Source organism: Phaenicophaeus curvirostris, unplaced genomic scaffold, assembly GCF_032191515.1.
Source record: "Phaenicophaeus curvirostris isolate KB17595 unplaced genomic scaffold, BPBGC_Pcur_1.0 scaffold_330, whole genome shotgun sequence".
Taxonomy (NCBI): Eukaryota; Metazoa; Chordata; class Aves; order Cuculiformes; family Cuculidae; genus Phaenicophaeus; species Phaenicophaeus curvirostris.
Genome location: NW_027206933.1, coordinates 81665 through 99742, shown reverse-complemented (window position 1 = coordinate 99742; position 18078 = coordinate 81665). Strand labels below are relative to the sequence as shown.

Sequence of the window (18078 nt, the reverse complement as noted above, 5' to 3'; positions counted from 1 at the left end):
ATCTAGAGAGGGATCGGGCCAGGCTGGATCCATGGCTGGAGGGCAGGAAGGATCTAGAGAGGGATCAGGAGAGGCTGGATCCATGGCTGGAGGGCAGGAAGGATCTAGAGAGGGATCAGGGCAGGCTGGATCCATGGATGGAGGGCAGGAAGGATCTAGAGAGGGATCGGGCCAGGCTGGATCCATGGATGGAGGGCAGGAAGGATCCAGAGAGGGATCAGAGAGGCTGGATCCATGGATGGAGGGCAGGAAGGATCTAGAGAGGGATCAGGAGAGGCTGGATCCATGGATGGAGGGCAGGAAGGATCTAGAGAGGGATCGGGAGAGGCTGGATCCATGGATGGAGGGCAGGAAGGATCTAGAGAGGGATCGGGCCAGGCTGGATCCATGACTGGAGGGCAGGAAGGATCTAGAGAGGGATCGGGAGAGGCTGGATCCATGGATGGAGGGCAGGAAGGATCTAGAGAGGGATCAGGCCAGGCTGGATCCATGGATGGAGGGCAGGAAGGATCTAGAGAGGGATCAGGCCAGGCTGGATCCATGGATGGAGGGCAGGAAGGATCTAGAGAGGGATCAGACCAGGCTGGATCCATGGCTGGAGGGCAGGAAGGATCTAGAGAGGGATCAGACCAGGCTGGATCCATGGCTGGAGGGCAGGAAGGATCTAGAGAGGGATCAGGCCAGGCTGGATCCATGGATGGAGGGCAGGAAGGATCTAGAGAGGGATCAGAGAGGCTGGATCCATGGATGGAGGGCAGGAAGGGTCTAGAGAGGGGTCAGGCCAGGCTGGATCCATGGCTGGAGGGCAGGAAGGATCTAGAGAGGGGTCAGGCCAGGCTGGATCCATGGACTAGAGGGCAGGAAGGATCTTGAGAGGGGTCAGGCCAGGCTGGATCCATGGCTGGAGGGCAGGAAGGATCTAGAGAGGGATCAGGAGAGGCTGGATCCATGGACTAGAGGGCAGGAAGGATCTAGAGAGGGGTCAGGCCAGGCTGGATCCATGGACTAGAGGGCAGGAAGGATCTAGAGAGGGATCAGGAGAGGCTGGATCCATGGATGGAGGGCAGGAAGGGTCTAGAGAGGGATCAGGAGAGGCTGGATCCATGGCTGGAGGGCAGGAAGGATCTAGAGAGGGATCAGGAGAGGCTGGATCCATGGCTGGAGGGCAGGAAGGGTCTAGAGAGGGATCAGGAGAGGCTGGATCCATGGCTGGAGGGCAGGAAGGATCTAGAGAGGGATCAGGAGAGGCTGGATCCATGGATGGAGGGCAGGAAGGATCTAGAGAGGGATCAGAGAGGCTGGATCCATGGACTAGAGGGCAGGAAGGATCTAGAGAGGGGTCAGGCCAGGCTGGAGTGCAGGAAGGGTGATGCTGTGGGTCCTTTCTAACCTAAATAATCTATTCTATTAAACATAAGATTAATTAATGCTGTTTAATATAAGATATTGGATGCATTCCATAGTGGAATGTGTCGCTGAGGGCATCGCTGCGCATCGCAGGGGCCTGGAATGGATGAGCCTTAAATCTCTCCTCCATCCCAAAGCCTCGGGGGCTGCTCCCGGCTGCTCACATCCCTTTCCCACTCCTTTTTCCCTCCAGGAATACCTCAACAGCATCCTCCAACACGCTAAGGATTTCAAGGAATACCACCGCTCCGTCACGGGCAAAATCCAGAAGCTGACCAAGGCCGTGGCCACCTACCACGCCAACACCGAGCGGGAGCAGAAGAAGGAGAACGAGCGCATCGAGAAGGAGAGGATGCGCCGGCTGATGGTGAGATTGGGCTCGATCCGTGGGCGCGGGAGCCGTTGCGTCTTCCGGATGGGAGTAACGCTCCCCTTTTCCGTAGGCTGAGGATGAGGAAGGGTACAGGAAGCTCATCGATCAGAAGAAAGACAAGCGCTTGGCCTACCTGCTGCAGCAGACGGACGAGTACGTGGCCAACCTGACCGAGCTGGTGCGGCAGCACAAGGCCGCGCAGGTAGCCAAGGAGAAAAAGAAGAAGAAGAAGAAAAAGGTGAGTTCCCAGCTGGAATGCAGCCGGAATCGTGGCTTCTGGAATAACGTTTGTCGCTGACAACCGCTTCCTTCCTCTTCCAGAAGGCCGAGAACGCCGAAGGGCAGACGCCGGCCATCGGACCAGATGGAGAAGTGAGTCTGATAATCCTACCGCGCGTTGTGCCAAGTAGGGTAGGAAGTAGCCGCGGCCTGGAAATCCGGAATATCCCTTGGCGCTGCCAGAGGCCGCCCGCGGTGACGAGATCTAATGCTGCGGGCGGCCAAGCGGAGGCTTCCGAAAATAGAACTGCCAGCGGGGTGGGAAAGTGGGAATGGATTTCCCAGGCTCTGAAGCAAGGGAGGGCGGCTCCGTCTTTGCGACTTGGCTTCCCCCCAGCCCCTCTCCCGTCCAAGTCTGGGCTGGGACGGTCGGGTTGGGCTCCATGATGCCTCCAAGGGATCCGCACGTGTGCCAGGATCAGAGAGTCAGAGAAGCACCAGGTTGGGAAGGACCCACCGGATCAGAGTCCAACCGTCCCCATCAATCACTAACCCACGTCCCTCAGCACCTCGTCCACCTTCAACCCCTCCAGGGCAGGGGACTCAACCCCCTCCCTGTCCCAGGGCCCAGGGACCCTTTCCAGGAAAGATTCCATCCTGCTGTCCATGCGGAGCCTCCCCTGGTGGAGCTTGAGGCCATTCCCTCTCGGCCTGGCCCCTGGCCCTGGGGAGAAGAGCCCAGCTCCCTCCTCTCCACCAGCTCCTTGCAGGGAAAGAGCAAGGAGGTCTCCCCTCAGGCTCCTCTTCTCCAGGCTGAACCCCCCCAGCTCTCTCAGCCGCTCCTCTTCTTCTCCAGCCCCCTCCCCAGCTTCGTTGCTCTTCTCTGCACTCGCTCCAGAGCCTCCACATCCTTCTGGTGGGGAGGGGCCCACAACTGACCCCAGGAGTTGAGGGGCCGAGGCCAAAGTTCCTGCTCCAACCTCATCCCCTTGGTCTCAGCCCATGGATCCAACCAGCTCAGATCCCTCTGGAGAACCTCAAAACCCTCCAGCAGATCCACCCGGCTCAGTGTCACCCCCAAACTCTCTCAGGGAGCCCTCGATGCCTTCATCCAGGTCATGGATAAAGACATTGAACAGGGCTGGAGCCACCACGGAGCCCTGGGAACACCGCTTGGAACTGGCCTCCAGCTGGAGTTAACTCCATCTCCCACTAAATCAACGCTGGGTGCTGAGCCGCTCAGCCCTGTGCGAGCAGAAGCACTTTTGAGGGGTTTTTAATTGCTGTCTCGCAGCCGAGCCCCCTCCCCATCCAAATCCTGAATGCAGACGTGGGTTTTTTCAGAGCAAAATGTTAAATCTGGCCTTCTCCGGAGCTTTTCCCGTCCTCCGGGGCCAAGCAGCCGGCCCTCTGGGGCTTCCGCGAGAGCTGTTGGTGTAAAGAGCAGCGCTCTTTCAAGGTGGAAAACTCCAAATCCTGACGTGACTTTGATTCCTCAGCCCCTGGATGAGACGAGCCAGATGAGCGACCTCCCCGTCAAGGTGATCCACGTGGAGAGCGGCAAGATCCTCACCGGCACCGACGCTCCGAAGGCCGGGCAGCTGGAAGCGTGGCTGGAGATGAACCCCGGGTGAGTTCCGAGGGGCGATTCCCGCTGCCTCGCGTCGCCGGAGCTCGCGCGCTGGGATCCTGCTCGCAGCGAGGCCGTTTGGGGCGCTGAGATCGCTCTTCCCTGCGGGATCGGCAAGGGGGGGAAGCGCTCGGCTTAACGGGAGAGTTTCTGTGGCTGCTCTTAATTATTGATCCTTGTCTTTGATTAGATATGAAGTGGCTCCGAGATCGGACAGCGAAGAGAGTGGATCGGAGGAGGAGGAGGAGGTGAGGAGAAAGCCCTCGTCTCCCTCACGCTTCAAGGGAATAGGGAATGGCCGTAGGTTCCACACGGACACCCCCTCAGGAGTTCATCCAGCCCCGATCTGCGTCGCTTGGCTCAAAGAAGCGCGTTTAAACCCAAAATCTCGTGTCAGGGAACCGAGCGGCAGCGCAGAGGCAGCGAGCTGGGTTCCTTGGCTGCCCAGGTCTCTTCCCGATCCATCCGGTCACTCCAAACCCATCCCAGTGCCGGATCAGGGCAGGGTTTAGTGTCCCCAGGTCCTTTTCTGCTCCATCAGGTCACTCCAAACTCATCCCAGTGCTGGATCGGGGCAGGGCTTGGTGTCCCCAGGTCCTTCTCCGATCAATCCAATCACTCCAAACCCATCCTAGTTCCAGCTCAGGGCAGAACTTGGTGTCTTCAGGTCCTTTTCCGATCCCTCTGGTCACTCCAAACCCATCCCAGTGCCGCATCGGGGCAGGGTTTAGTGCCCTCAGGTCCTTCTTGGATCGATCCAATCACTCCAAACCCATCCCAGTGCCAGCTCAGGGCAGAGCTTGGTGTCTCCAGATCCTTTTCTGCTCCATCTGGTCACTCCAAACCCATCCCAGTGCCAGCTCGGGGTAGAACTTGGTGTCTCCAGATCCTTTTCTGCTCCATCTGGTCAGTCCAAACCCATCCCAGTGCCAGCTCGGGGTAGAACTTGGTGTCTCCAGATCCTTTTCTGCTCCATCTGGTCAGTCCAAACCCATCCCAGTGCCAGCTCAGGGTAGAACTTGGTGTCTCTAGGTCCTTTTCTGCTCCATCTGGTCAGTCCAAACCCATCCCAGTGCCAGCTCAGGGTAGAACTTGGTGTCTCCAGGTCCTTTTCTGCTCCATCTGGTCAGTCCAAACCCATCCCAGTGCCAGCTCGGGGTAGAACTTGGTGTCTCTAGGTCCTTTTCTGCTCCATCTGGTCAGTCCAAACCCATCCCAGTGCCAGCTCGGGGTAGAACTTGGTGTCTCCAGATCCTTTTCTGCTCCATCTGGTCAGTCCAAACCCATCCCAGTGCCAGCTCAGGGTAGAACTTGGTGTCTCCAGGTCCTTTTCTGCTCCATCTGGTCAGTCCAAACCCATCCCAGTGCCAGCTCAGGGTAGAACTTGGTGTCTCCAGATCCTTTTCTGCTCCATCTGGTCAGTCCAAACCCATCCCAGTGCCAGCTCAGGGTAGAACTTGGTGTCTCTAGGTCCTTTTCTGCTCCATCTGGTCACTCCAATCCCATCCCAGTGCCAGCTCGGGGTAGAACTTGGTGTCTCCAGATCCTTTTCTGCTCCCTCTGGTCAGTCCAAACCCATCCCAGTGCCAGCTCGGGGTAGAACTTGGTGTCTCCAGATCCTTTTCTGCTCCATCTGGTCAGTCCAAACCCATCCCAGTGCCAGCTCGGGGTAGAACTTGGTGTCTCCAGATCCTTTTCTGCTCCATCTGGTCAGTCCAAACCCATCCCAGTGCCAGCTCGGGGTAGAACTTGGTGTCTCCAGATCCTTTTCTGCTCCATCTGGTCAGTCCAAACCCATCCCAGTGCCAGCTCAGGGTAGAACTTGGTGTCTCCAGGTCCTTTTCTGCTCCATCTGGTCACTCCAAACCCATCCCCAGGTCCTTCTCAGGTTTCCCACGCTACGGCCCATGGGTTCTCTCGGTTCCGTTTGCGCTCAGGAGGCTCCGCTTGCTCTCTCCCCGTAGGAAGAAGAAGAGGAGCAACCACAACCAGCTCAGCCTGCGCTGCCCGTGGAGGAGAAGAAAAAGATCCCGGATCCAGACAGCGATGATGTCTCAGAAGTGGACGCCAGGCACATTATCGAGTGAGCCTTGCCCCTTCCCGTGCCGTCTCCCGTTCCAGACTCGCTTTTATGGATCTTTTTACGGAATTGAACAGGCAGAGCTTGTTCTGCTCCCACTTTTTGGGAGCGACCTTTCTCAAACGAGACCTAGTTTGGCCTCTATCGGAAAAACGAACGCCCTGGGGCTCGCCGGGGGTTGAATCCAACGGGATTCCTCGTCTCATCTCCCGTTTTTTCCCACCAGGAACGCGAAGCAAGATGTGGATGACGAGTACGGGGTGTCGCAGGCGCTGGCGAGGGGCCTGCAGTCCTACTACGCCGTGGCCCACGCCGTCACCGAGCGGGTGGACAAGCAATCCACGCTGATGGTCAACGGCGTCCTCAAACAATACCAGGTGAGCGGGGACGCCGGCACGCGGCTGCTGCCGGAGGGACTCGCACGAGGCCCTGGGATTTGGGGTGCAGGGAGGGCAGAGCCGGCGGGATAAGGAGCCACAAAGAGGGTCAGGGCGTGTCGCTGAGCCCAGGAGGACCGGAATCCATTAATGCCTCGCTAGAAATAATTAAAAGGAGGTCGTTAATGATGTATAGAGAGCTCGTCTATCAAACAAACCTGATCGCCTTCTGTGATAAAGTGACTCGCCTACTGGATGAGGGAAAGGCTGGGGATGGATCCTCCTGGACTTCAGTAAAGCCGTTGACAGGGTTTCTCCCAGCATTCTGCTTCAGAAACTGTCCGTCTCGGGCCTGGAGAGGCCGACGCTCTCCCGGGTGGAAAACTGGTTGTGTGGAGGGCCCAGAGAGTGGTGGGAGATGGAGTTAACTCCAGCTGGAGGCCAGTTCCAAGCGGTGTCCCCAGGGCTCCGTGCTGGGTCCTGGTCAATGTCTTTATCCACGACCTGGATGGAGGCATCGAGGGCTCCCTGAGAGAGTTTGGGGGTGACACTGAGCCGGGTGGATCTGCTGGAGGGTTTGAGGTTCTCCAGAGGGATCTGAGCTGGTTGGATCCATGGGCTGAGACCAAGGGGATGAGGTTGGAGCAGGACCTTGGGGCACAACGACCCTGGGCAGCTCCAGCCTAGGAGGAGTCTGGCTGGAAAGGGCCTGGAGGAGAAGGACCTGGGGGGGTTGGTGGGACACGAGGATGTGGAGGCTCTGGAGCGAGTGCAGAGAAGAGCAACGAAGCTGGGGAGGGGGCTGGAGAAGAAGAGGAGCGGCTGAGAGAGCTGGGGGGGTTCAGCCTGGAGAAGAGGAGCCTGAGGGGAGACCTCCTTGCTCTTTCCCTGCAAGGAGCTGGTGGAGAGGAGGGAGCTGGGCTCTTCTCCCCAGGGCCAGGGGCCAGGCCGAGAGGGAACGGCCTCAAGCTCCACCAGGGGAGGCTCCGCATGGACAGCAGGATGGAATCTTTCCTGGAAAGGGGCCCTGGGCCCTGGGACAGGGAGGGGGTTGAGTCCCCTGCCCTGGAGGGGTTGAAGGGCCGGGTGGACGCGGCGCTGAGGGACACGGGTTAGTGCTTGATGGGGACGGTTGGACTCCACGATCTGGTGGGTCCTTCCCAACCTGGTGACTCTGTGATTCTATGTGTGAGAAGGGGGTGGGGCACACAGGCCCTTAGCGTGTTGGGAACACGATTCCAGTGTGTTTCCGTGCCACAATCCCTCTTTTTTGCCTGCAGATCAAGGGTCTGGAGTGGCTGGTGTCCCTGTACAACAACAACCTCAACGGCATCCTGGCCGACGAGATGGGCCTGGGCAAAACCATCCAGACCATCGCGCTCATCACGTACCTCATGGAGCACAAACGCATCAACGGGCCCTTCCTCATCATCGTCCCCCTCTCGTAAGCGCCTCCCCGAGCCCATCGCCCCGAGACGGCTCGGCTACTGCCTCTGGGATGGCTTCCCTGCTCCGCGAGGGCCTCTTTGACCGATTCCCTCTCTTTTCTCCCCAGAACACTGTCGAATTGGGCCTACGAGTTTGATAAGTGGGCACCTTCCGTGGTGAAGGTCTCCTACAAGGCAAGTACCGGCATCAACCCCCTTCCCAGGCCCCTCCAGCTGCTTCCTTTGGCAGAATTCCTTGGATGCCGCTTTGCGCCTCTTCCCAGCCTCACAATATTCCCATTATCCCAAGGAAAATGGAATCCACGTTTGGTTTCCATTCTTTCGTAGCAAAAGGAATCCAGCTGTTGCCGTCTCGCTGTATCCGGAACAATCCTTTATGCCTTGAGAACTGCTCCCACCGCCTCTCTTCTCCTGGGAATGACGTTTCTCTTTGGAATTCTCCCTCCAGGGCTCTCCGGCAGCGAGACGGGCCTTCGTACCTCAACTGCGCAGTGGGAAATTCAACGTCTTGCTCACTACCTACGAGTACATCATTAAGGACAAGCACATCCTGGCCAAGGTGGGTCCCTTTTCCGTGAGATCTGGGCTTCTCTGGGAAGATCCCGCTGCGCAGACGTCACCGACACAGCCCCTGCCTGGAAAATCCGGCCTCTCCGGCGAGGTTTCGGCCTCCAGAGCCTCGTGGTGGAGACGTGGAGCCGCTGCTCCCTCGGTGGAGGAGCTAACGCAGAGTTTGCTCTTGGTCGTAGAATTATGGAATGGGTTGGGTTGGAAGGGACCTCAAAAATCATCCAGTTCCACCCCTGCCACGTGCAGGGACGTCTTCCAAGGGATTAGGAGCTCCAGGCCCCATCCAGCCTGGCCTTGAGCCCCTCCAGGGCTGGAGCAGCCACCTCTGCTCTGGGCAGCCTGTCCCAGGGCCTCCCCGCTCTCCTCAGGGAGAAGTTCCTCCTCCTGCCCAGTCTAACCCTGCCCCTCTCCAGTTTCTCCCAGTTCCCCTCGGCGCGTCCCTCCAGGCCTTTGCAACCAGCCCCTCCCCAGCTTTCCTGGAACCCCTGCAGGTGCTGGAAGCTGCTCGGAGGGCTCCTCGCAGCCTTCTCCTCTCCAGGCCGCACGAGCCCAACTCTGCCAGCCCGGCCTCGCACGGGAGCTGCTCCAGCCCTCGGATCCTCCTCGGAGCCTCCTCTGGGCCCCTTCCAGCAGCTCCATCTCCTCCTCCTGGGGAGGATTCCAGAGCTGGCCCCGACCCTCCAGCTGAGGAGAGAGGAGCTCCTGATGCAGCCCAGGACGTGGTTACCGGCTCCTCTCGAGCTTCTCCTCCCCCAGCCCCCCAGATCCTTCTCCTCCCGCTGCTCCCGATCCCAGCATCATCCCCCAGCCTGGACTGAAACTGGGGATTCCAACCCAGGTGTAGGACCTTGGCCTTGTAGAACCTCCTGATGTTCTCCCAGCCCCATCTCCAGCCTCTCCAGGTCCCTCTGGATCACATTCCTTCCTTGCGCAATCCTGGGCTCTTGTTTCCTTGACCGACTCCACAAATGGTTTTCTCTCTTCGATAAAGCGATTCCCAGGACAGGGAATATTGGCCAGGCCCCTGGTGGAACCAGCGTTCCATCATGGAGCTCTGGAGAGGTTTTCTCTTCCCAACCTTAAAGGCTTTTGGGGCCTCCCTGGGGCTGGTTCTGGATCCTGTATCCCAACAAAACCCCAGATTTAACAGTTCGGCATCGCTCGGAATCTTTTCCGCAGCCCCAGTGCAAGAAGCCGGTGGGATCTGACCCCGGCGAGGCTCCAGAGGGAAGAGTCTCCATCGTTTTGCTCTCCATCCCACCATCCTCTCCCTCTCCATCGTCTCTGTCCCATCCCATCATCCCCACCCCGTCGTCTCCATCTATCGCCATCCCCTCCCTCGCCATCCCCTCCTCTCCATCCCCTCCCTTGTCCTACCACTGTCTCCATCCCATCCTCATCTCCATCCCATCCCTTGTCCTTCCACCTCCTCCACCCTCTCCGCCTCCTCCACCCTCTCTGCCTCCATCCCATCCCTCATCCTACCACTATTTCCATCCCATCTCCATCTCCAACCCATCCTCGTCTCCATCTCTATCCCACTCTCATCCCCATCCTCATCTCTATCCCATCCCTTGTCCTACCACTATCTCCATCTCCACCCCCATCATCTCCTCCCCATTGCGGAGTTGGACGTGGTTGGAATTGTCCTGGAATGTTGGCGTTCCCCAAAACTGGGAGCAGTCCCCGTCCGCCCCTTGGCCTCAGCGTTCTCCGTGCTTCTCCCGGCTCCCTCTCCGAGCTGAGATCCCTTCCCGAAGGACCGTTGGTGGTGGTGGCCTTCTGAGATCCTGGCTGGCTCGGATCCTTCCTGGACGCAGGTAAATTCCGAGCGAGCTCCGTCCCTCACCGGCGCTTCCCTCCTTCCCGCAGATCCGCTGGAAGTACATGATCGTAGACGAGGGCCACCGGATGAAGAACCATCACTGCAAGCTGACCCAGGTCCTCAACACGCACTACGTGGCTCCGCGCCGCCTGCTCCTGACAGGAACGCCGCTCCAGAACAAATTGCCGGAGCTGTGGGCCCTTCTCAACTTCCTCCTGCCGACCATCTTCAAGAGCTGCAGCACCTTCGAGCAGTGGTTCAACGCGCCCTTCGCCATGACCGGGGAGAAGGTACCGGGGCGGCGGGGGGAAATTCCCACTCGGAATGAGCCGAGAGTCGCCCTGGGGATGGAGTTGCTTTGGGAAGAGTCTTGGTGGAAGATGGGAAGTGGGAGCGAGGTCCTTGAGGGCTGGAAATGAAGGTGAAATGGGAACGAGGTCCTCGAGGGTTGGAAATGAAGGTGAAATGGGAACGAGGTCCTTGAGGGTTGGAAATGAAGGTGAAATAGGAGCGAGGTCCTCGAGGGTTGGAAATGAAGGAGAAATAGGAGCGAGGTCCTCGAGGGTTGGAAATGAAGGAGAAATAGGAGCGAGGTCCTCGAGGGTTGGAAATGAAGGAGAAATAGGAGCGAGGACCTCGAGGGTTGGAAATGAAGGAGAAATAGGAGCGAGGTCACTGAGGGTTGGAAATGAAGGTGAAATAGGAGCGAGGTCCTCAAGGGTTGGAAATGAAGGAGAAATAGGAGCGAGGTCCTCGAGGGTTGGAAATGAAGGTGAAATAGGAGCGAGGTCCTCGAGGGCTGGAAATGAAGGAGAAATAGGAGCGAGGTCCTCGAGGGCTGGAAATGAAGGAGAAATAGGAGCGAGGTCCTTGAGGGTTGGAAATGAGGGTAGGAGAGCGGATCTGCCATCACTGAGCGATCCGGTGGTGGACACGGAGTCACCTCCAAGGTTGGAGAGGGTGGGAATGACCAACCAGAATGGAGAAGGACCTGGAGTCATGGAGTCACCTCTGAGCTGGGAGAGGGTGGGAGCAACCAGCCAGAGTGGAGAAGGACCTGGAGACACGGAGTCACCTCCAAGCTGGCATCAGGAGAGGGTGGGAGTGACCAACCAGAGTGGAGAAGGACCTGGAGACATGGAGTCACCTCCAAGCTGGCATTGAGAGAGAGCGGGAATGACCGGTGTGGAGAAGGACGTGGGGACAGGGAGCTGGGAAGGGTCCTTCCCACCCCACCGGGCTGGGATTCTGGGATGGGAGCCGGTTGGGCTTTGGAAGCGACTCCTGGGGTTTCATGGGGAGACAAGGGAGCCCCAACTCGAAAAGAAACCAGTGCAGGAACCTCCCGTGGTGCTGATTCCACCAGAGAAACTCCTGGTGTCCCTGTGGAGCATCACTGGGCTTCATCCCAACCCTGGGGTGGCCAGGGGTGTCCCCAGCGTAACGGTTCCTTTTCCTGGTGATGCAGGTCGACCTCAACGAAGAGGAAACCATCCTGATCATCCGGCGCTTGCACAAGGTGCTGCGCCCCTTCCTGCTGCGGAGGCTGAAGAAGGAGGTGGAAGCTCAGCTCCCAGAGAAGGTAACGGCCACGAGAATCCGTCCTCGTCTCCGTGTGTCCGTGGGGCCTCGTCTGGGCTTGAGGGTGGTTGGGTTTGTGTTGTGCTCCAGAAGGATCCAGGATCCTGGGGGTTTGAATTAGAGAATCACCAGGTTGGAGAGGACCCACCGGATCGTGGAGTCCAACCATCCCCATCAATCACTGACCCGTGTCCCTCAGCGCCTCGTCCACCCGGCCCTTCAACCCCTCCAGGGCAGGGGACTCAACCCCCTCCCTGTCCCAGGGCCCAGGGACCCTTTCCAGGAAAGATTCCATCCTGCTGTCCAGCCGGAGCCTCCCCTGGTGGAGCTTGAGGCCGTTCCCTCTCGGCCTGGCCCCTGGCCCTGGGGAGAAGAGCCCAGCTCCCTCCTCTCCACGAGCTCCTTGCAGGGAAAGAGCAAGGAGGTCTCCCCTCAGGCTCCTCTTCTCCAGGCTGAACCCCCCCAGCTCTCTCAGCCGCTCCTCTTCTCCTCCAGCCCCCTCCCCAGCTTCGTTGCTCTTCTCTGCACTCGCTCCAGAGCCTCCACATCCTCGTGTCCCACCAACCCCCCCAGGTCCTTCTCCTCCAGGCCCTTTCCAGCCAGACTCCTCCTAGGCTGGAGCTGCCCAGGGTCGTTGTGCCCCAAGGTCCTGCTCCAACCTCATCCCCTTGGTCTCAGCCCATGGATCCAACCAGCTCAGATCCCTCTGGAGAACCTCAAACCCTCCAGCAGATCCACCCGGCTCAGTGTCACCCCCAAACTCTCTCAGGGAGCACTCGATGAAGGTGCAGGTTGAGGGTTTTGGAGATTCCAGCTGGGATTCCGTTGGGAACTAACCCTTCTGGGGCTCTTGCAGGTGGAATACGTGATCAAGTGTGACATGTCGGCACTGCAGAGGGTCCTCTACCGGCACATGCAGGCCAAGGGCGTGCTGCTCACCGATGGCTCTGAGAAGGACAAAAAGGTCAGCTCCCTCGGATCTCTGCTTTTCCTGGATCTCTCCATAACCGGAGCCGGGCTGGAAGCATCTCCAGGGATGGGGTTGAGGTCTTCTCCGTCCATTCTCAGTTCCTACATGGACAGAGGGAGCAAAATCCTCTTGGATGAAGCTCTAGAGGCACCTCTGGGGATGGGGGAGAGGTCTTCTCCATCCTCTCTCAGTTCCTACATGGACAGAGGGAGCAAAATCCTCTTGGATGAAGCTCTGGGGGCACCTCCAGGGATGGGGTTGAGGTCTTCTCCATCCTCTCTCAGTTCCTACATGGACAGAGGGAGCAAAATCCTCTTGGATGAAGCTCTAGAGGCACCTCTGGGGATGGGGGAGAGGTCTTCTCCATCCTCTCTCAGTTCCTACATGGACAGAGGGAGCAAAATCCTCTTGGATGAAGCTCTGGAGGCACCTCCAGGGATGGGGTTGAGGTCTTCTCCATCCTCTCTCAGTTCCTACATGGACAGAGGGAGCAAAATCCTCTTGGATGAAGCTCTAGAGGCACCTCTGGGGATGGGGGAGAGGTTTTCTCTGTCCACTTTCAGTTCCTACACGGACAGAGGGAGCAAAATCCTCTTGGATGAAGTTCTGGAGGCACCTCTAGGGATGGGGTTGAGGTCTCCTCCCTCCACTCTCAGTTCCTACATTGACAGAGGGAGCAAAGCCCTCTTAGATGAAGCTCTGGAGGCACCTCCAGGGATGGGGGAGAGGTCTTCTCCATCCGCTAATTCCTTTCTTGTTTGCACAGGGGAAAGGCGGGACGAAAACCTTAATGAACACCATCATGCAGCTACGGAAAATCTGCAACCACCCCTACATGTTCCAGCACATCGAGGTAACGGGGCAACCCTGGGGATCTCCAGAAACGGGGAAGAACGCTCCCATCCCTCTCTGGAATGGAGATAAAGCAGATTAAACCCAGCGCTGAGCGTTCACGGGGCTGTTTGCCGGGCCGGATTCCTCTTGAAGGCTCCTTTTCCCACCCAAAACCATCTGGAATGTGCCCGAGCGGGCTCGATGGAGCAGAATTGCCTAAAAAAAGGGAGTTTGGGTGTATCCGCTCATCCCAACGAGCTCGGCGACAGCCTTCAGGCCTTCCCAAACCGCTCCCGTCTCCACTTTCTTCCCACAGCAGCTCCCCGAGCCCTTCAGGAGCAAGAACTTTGGCTTCTGCCCTCAGGGCCGCTTAGTTTTCCAGGCGTTCCTAGGGTTTAGCTGGATTTCTTTCCATGCTCAAACGGTTTCTGACTCCGGTTCTTTTCCCCTATGGCAGGAATCCTTTTCCGAGCACTTGGGCTTCACGGGAGGCATCGTGCAAGGGTGAGTAAGGGCTTGGAGAGCTGCAACTGTGGCTTTTTCTTGAGGAGCACGTCCAGTTGAGCAAGCTGAGCGCCCTCTGCAACCCGGTGACTCCTGATGGACGAGGCAAAGGCCGTAGGTGGTGTTTTCCTAGATTTTAGGAAATCCTTGGACAGAGGAAGGATTTCCAGAGGGATCGGGCCAGGCTGGATCCATGGCTGGAGGGCAGGAAGGATCTAGAGAGGGATCAGTAGAGGCTGGATCCATGGATGGAGGGCAGGAAGGATCTAGAGAGGGATCAGGAGAGGCTGGATCCATGGATGGAGGGCAGGAAGGATCTAGAGAGGGATGAGGCCAGGCTGGATCCATGGCTGGAGGGCAGGAAGGATCTAGAGAGAGATCAGGCCAGGCTGGATCCATGGATGGAGGGCAGGAAGGATCTAGAGAGGGATCGGGAGAGGCTGGATCCATGGATGGAGGGCAGGAAGGATCTAGAGAGGGATCAGGAGAGGCTGGATCCATGGCTGGAGAGCAGGAAGGATCTAGAGAGGGATCAGGAGAGGCTGGATCCATGGCTGGAGGGCAGGAAGGATCTAGAGAGGGATCAGGAGAGGCTGGATCCATGGCTGGAGGGCAGGAAGGATCTAGAGAGGGATCGAGCCAGGCTGGATCCATGGCTGGAGAGCAGGAAGGATCTAGAGAGGGATCAGGAGAGGCTGGATCCATGGCTGGAGGGCAGGAAGGGTCTAGAGAGGGATCAGGAGAGGCTGGATCCATGGCTGGAGGGCAGGAAGGATCTAGAGAGGGATCAGGAGAGGCTGGGTCCATGGCTGGAGGGCAGGAAGGATCTAGAGAGGGATCAGGAGAGGCTGGATCCATGGCTGGAGGGCAGGAAGGATCTAGAGAGGGATCAGGACAGGCTGGATCCATGGATGGAGGGCAGGCTGGATCTGCAGAGGGATCAGGCCAGGCTGGATCCATGGCTGGAGGGCAGGAAGGATCTAGAGAGGGATCGGGCCAGCAGGAGCAGGGAAGGGATTGTGCCCCTGGACTTGGTGCTGAGGCCGCACCTCGAATCCTGGGTTCAGTTTTGAGTCCCTCGCTCCGAGATGAAGCTGGAGAAGGGTCTGGAGGACCAGAGGTTGTGGGAGCAGCTGAGGGACCTGGAGCTTTTTAACCTGGAGAAGAGGAGCCTGAGGGGAGACCTCCTTGCTCTTTCCCTGCAAGGAGCTGGTGGAGAGGAGGGAGCTGGGCTCTTCTCCCCAGGGCCAGGGGCCAGGCCGAGAGGGAACGGCCTCAAGCTCCACCAGGGGAGGCTCCGGCTGGACAGCAGGATGGAATCTTTCCTGGAAAGGGTCCCTGGGCCCTGGGACAGGGAGGGGGTTGAGTCCCCTGCCCTGGAGGGGTTTGAGGGCCGGGTGGACGAGGTGCTGAGGGACGTGGGTCAGTGATTGATGGGGATGGTTGGACTCCATGATCCGGTGGGTCCTTTCCAACCTGGTGACTCTCTGATTCTATGATAACGACTCCATGATTCCACACAGAACAACCCAGAGAGGGGACGTGCTGCATTTTTCCACCTCAAATCCTCGTCTCCGCTCTTCTCTTCCCTCCCAGCCTGGATTTATATCGCGCCTCGGGTAAATTCGAGCTGCTGGATCGCATCCTGCCCAAGCTTCGAGCCACCAACCACAAGGTGCTGCTCTTCTGCCAGATGACCTCCCTGATGACCATCATGGAAGATTATTTTGCTTATCGTGGATTCAAATACCTCAGGCTGGACGGTGAGTGCCCTGGGCGTGCGGGCAGGAGCCCTTCTGCCATCGCGGGGAGGATAAAACCCCCTGGGCGCAGGGCTGGGGGGTGAGGGAAGCGCCTCCGGATCCACCGGGACGGCTTTTCCTGAGGGAATCGCGTCCAAACTGAGCAGCGATCGGCCCCGCTCGGAGTTTAGAGCAAGAAATCCTGCGGGGTAAGATACAAAACACACCCCTTGGCTCCATGCGGTCCCATCAGCTGCTGCCAAACGGTCCCTTCGGTTTTAAATCTCTGATCCCGGAGCTTCGCAGGACGGTCGAAGGGCCCGGAAACCTCAACCGGTAGAGCCGTAACCCTGTTAAGCTCGGATAAACAAGAAGCAATCAGTTAAATCCCAGCGCTGAGCCCGAAAACGTGCCGTGTAGTTTGTGCCTGGAGCCCATCTGGGCTCCTGCAGAGCCACCTTCACCCCTCAGAACATCCCGAACGGCTCCTGCAGAGCCACCTTCACCCCTCAGAGCATCCCGCACGGCTCCTGCAGAGCCACCTTCACCCCTAGAGCATCCCGAACGGCTCCTGCAGAGCTACCTTCACCCCTAGAGCATCCCGAACGGCTCCTGCAGAGCCACCTTCACCCCTAGAGCATCCCAAACAGCTCCTGCAGAGCCACCTTCACCCCTCAGGACATCCCGAACGGCTCCTGCAGAGCTACCTTCACCCCTAGAGCATCCCGAACGGCTCCTGCAGAGCCACCTTCACCCCCAAAACATCCCGAACGGCTCCTGCAGAGCCACCTTCACCCCTAGAGCATCCTGAACGGCTCCTGCAGAGCCACCTTCACCCCTAGAGCATCCCGAACGGCTCCTGCAGAGCCACCTTCACCCCTCAGAACATCCTGAACGGCTCCTGCAGAGCCACCTTCACCCCTCAGAGCATCCCGAACGGCTCCTGCAGAGCCACCTTCACCCCCAAAACATCCCGAACGGCTCCTGCAGAGCCACCTTCACCCCTAGAGCATCCTGAACGGCTCCTGCAGAGCCACCTTCACCCCTAGAGCATCCCGAACGGCTCCTGCAGAGCCACCTTCACCCCCAAAACATCCCGAACGGCTCCTGCAGAGCCACCTTCACCCCTAGAGCATCCTGAACGGCTCCTGCAGAGCCACCTTCACCCCTAGAGCATCCCGAACGGCTCCTGCAGAGCCACCTTCACCCCTAGAGCATCCCGAACGGCTCCTGCAGAGCTACCTTCACCCCTAGAGCATCCCGAACGGCTCCTGCAGAGCCACCTTCACCCCTCAGAGCATCCCGAACGGCTCCTGCAGAGCTACCTTCACCCCTAGAGCATCCCGAACGGCTCCTGCAGAGCCACCTTCACCCCTCAGAACATCCCGAACGGCTCCTGCAGAGCCACCTTCACCCCTCAGAGCATCCCGAACGGCTCCTGCAGAGCCCCCTTCACCCCTAGAGCATCCCGAACGGCTCCTGCAGAGCTACCTTCACCCCCCAGAGCATCCCGAACGGCTCCTGCAGAGCTACCTTCACCCCAGAGCATCCCGAACGGCTCCTGCAGAGCCACCTTCACCCCTCAGAGCATCCCGAACGGCTCCTGCAGAGCCACCTTCACCCTAGAGCATCCCGAACGGCTCCTGCAGAGCCACCTTCACCCCTCAGAGCATCCCGAACGGCTCCTGCAGAGCCACCTTCACCCCTCAGAGCATCCCGAACGGCTCCTGCAGAGCCACCTTCACCCCTAGAGCATCCCGAACGGCTCCTGCAGAGCCACCTTCACCCCTCAGAACATCCCGAACGGCTCCTGCAGAGCCACCTTCACCCCTCAGAACATCCCGAACGGCTCCTGCAGAGCCACCTTCACCCCTAAAGCATCCCGAACGGCTCCTGCAGAGCCACCTTCACCCCTAGAGCATCCCGAACGGCTCCTGCAGAGCCACCTTCACCCCTCAGAACATCCCGAACGGCTCCTGCAGAGCCACCTTCACCCCTAGAGCATCCCGAACGGCTCCTGCAGAGCCACCTTCACCCCAGAGGATCCCAAACAGCTCCTGCAGAGCTACCTTCACCCCTAGAGCATCCCGAACGGCTCCTGCAGAGCTACCTTCACCCCAGAGCATCCCGAACGGCTCCTGCAGAGCTACCTTCACCCCTCAGAGCATCCCAAACGGCTCCTGCAGAGCTAACTTCACCCCTCAGAACATCCCGAACGGCTCCTGCAGAGCCACCTTCACCCCTAAAGCATCCCGAACGGCTCCTGCAGAGCCACCTTCACCCCTAGAGCATCCCGAACGGCTCCTGCAGAGCCACCTTCACCCCTCAGAACATCCCGAACGGCTCCTGCAGAGCCACCTTCACCCCTAGAGCATCCCGAACGGCTCCTGCAGAGCCACCTTCACCCCTAGAGCATCCCGAACGGCTCCTGCAGAGCTACCTTCACCCCAGAGCATCCTGAACGGCTCCTGCAGAGCCACCTTCACCCCTAGAGCATCCCGAACGGCTCCTGCAGAGC

General features: G+C 58.8%; 1 protein-coding gene across 5 annotated transcripts in view; it reads left to right on the top strand.

The window, feature by feature from the left end:
- Positions 1-18078, top strand: part of SMARCA4 (SWI/SNF related BAF chromatin remodeling complex subunit ATPase 4) — a 51737-nt gene that overhangs the window by 17142 nt on the left and 16517 nt on the right. For all 5 annotated transcript variants that reach the window (XM_069882781.1, XM_069882776.1, XM_069882779.1 and 2 more), the window contains exons 10-25: positions 1601-1774; positions 1851-2018; positions 2102-2152; positions 3499-3629; positions 3820-3877; positions 5594-5712; positions 5936-6086; positions 7367-7530; positions 7642-7708; positions 7983-8093; positions 9977-10219; positions 11398-11511; positions 12367-12474; positions 13247-13333; positions 13772-13818; positions 15415-15581. In XM_069882781.1, the coding sequence (XP_069738882.1) occupies positions 1601-1774; positions 1851-2018; positions 2102-2152; positions 3499-3629; positions 3820-3877; positions 5594-5712; positions 5936-6086; positions 7367-7530; positions 7642-7708; positions 7983-8093; positions 9977-10219; positions 11398-11511; positions 12367-12474; positions 13247-13333; positions 13772-13818; positions 15415-15581 (1960 nt within the window). The remainder of the gene's footprint in view (positions 1-1600; positions 1775-1850; positions 2019-2101; positions 2153-3498; positions 3630-3819; positions 3878-5593; positions 5713-5935; positions 6087-7366; positions 7531-7641; positions 7709-7982; positions 8094-9976; positions 10220-11397; positions 11512-12366; positions 12475-13246; positions 13334-13771; positions 13819-15414; positions 15582-18078) is intronic.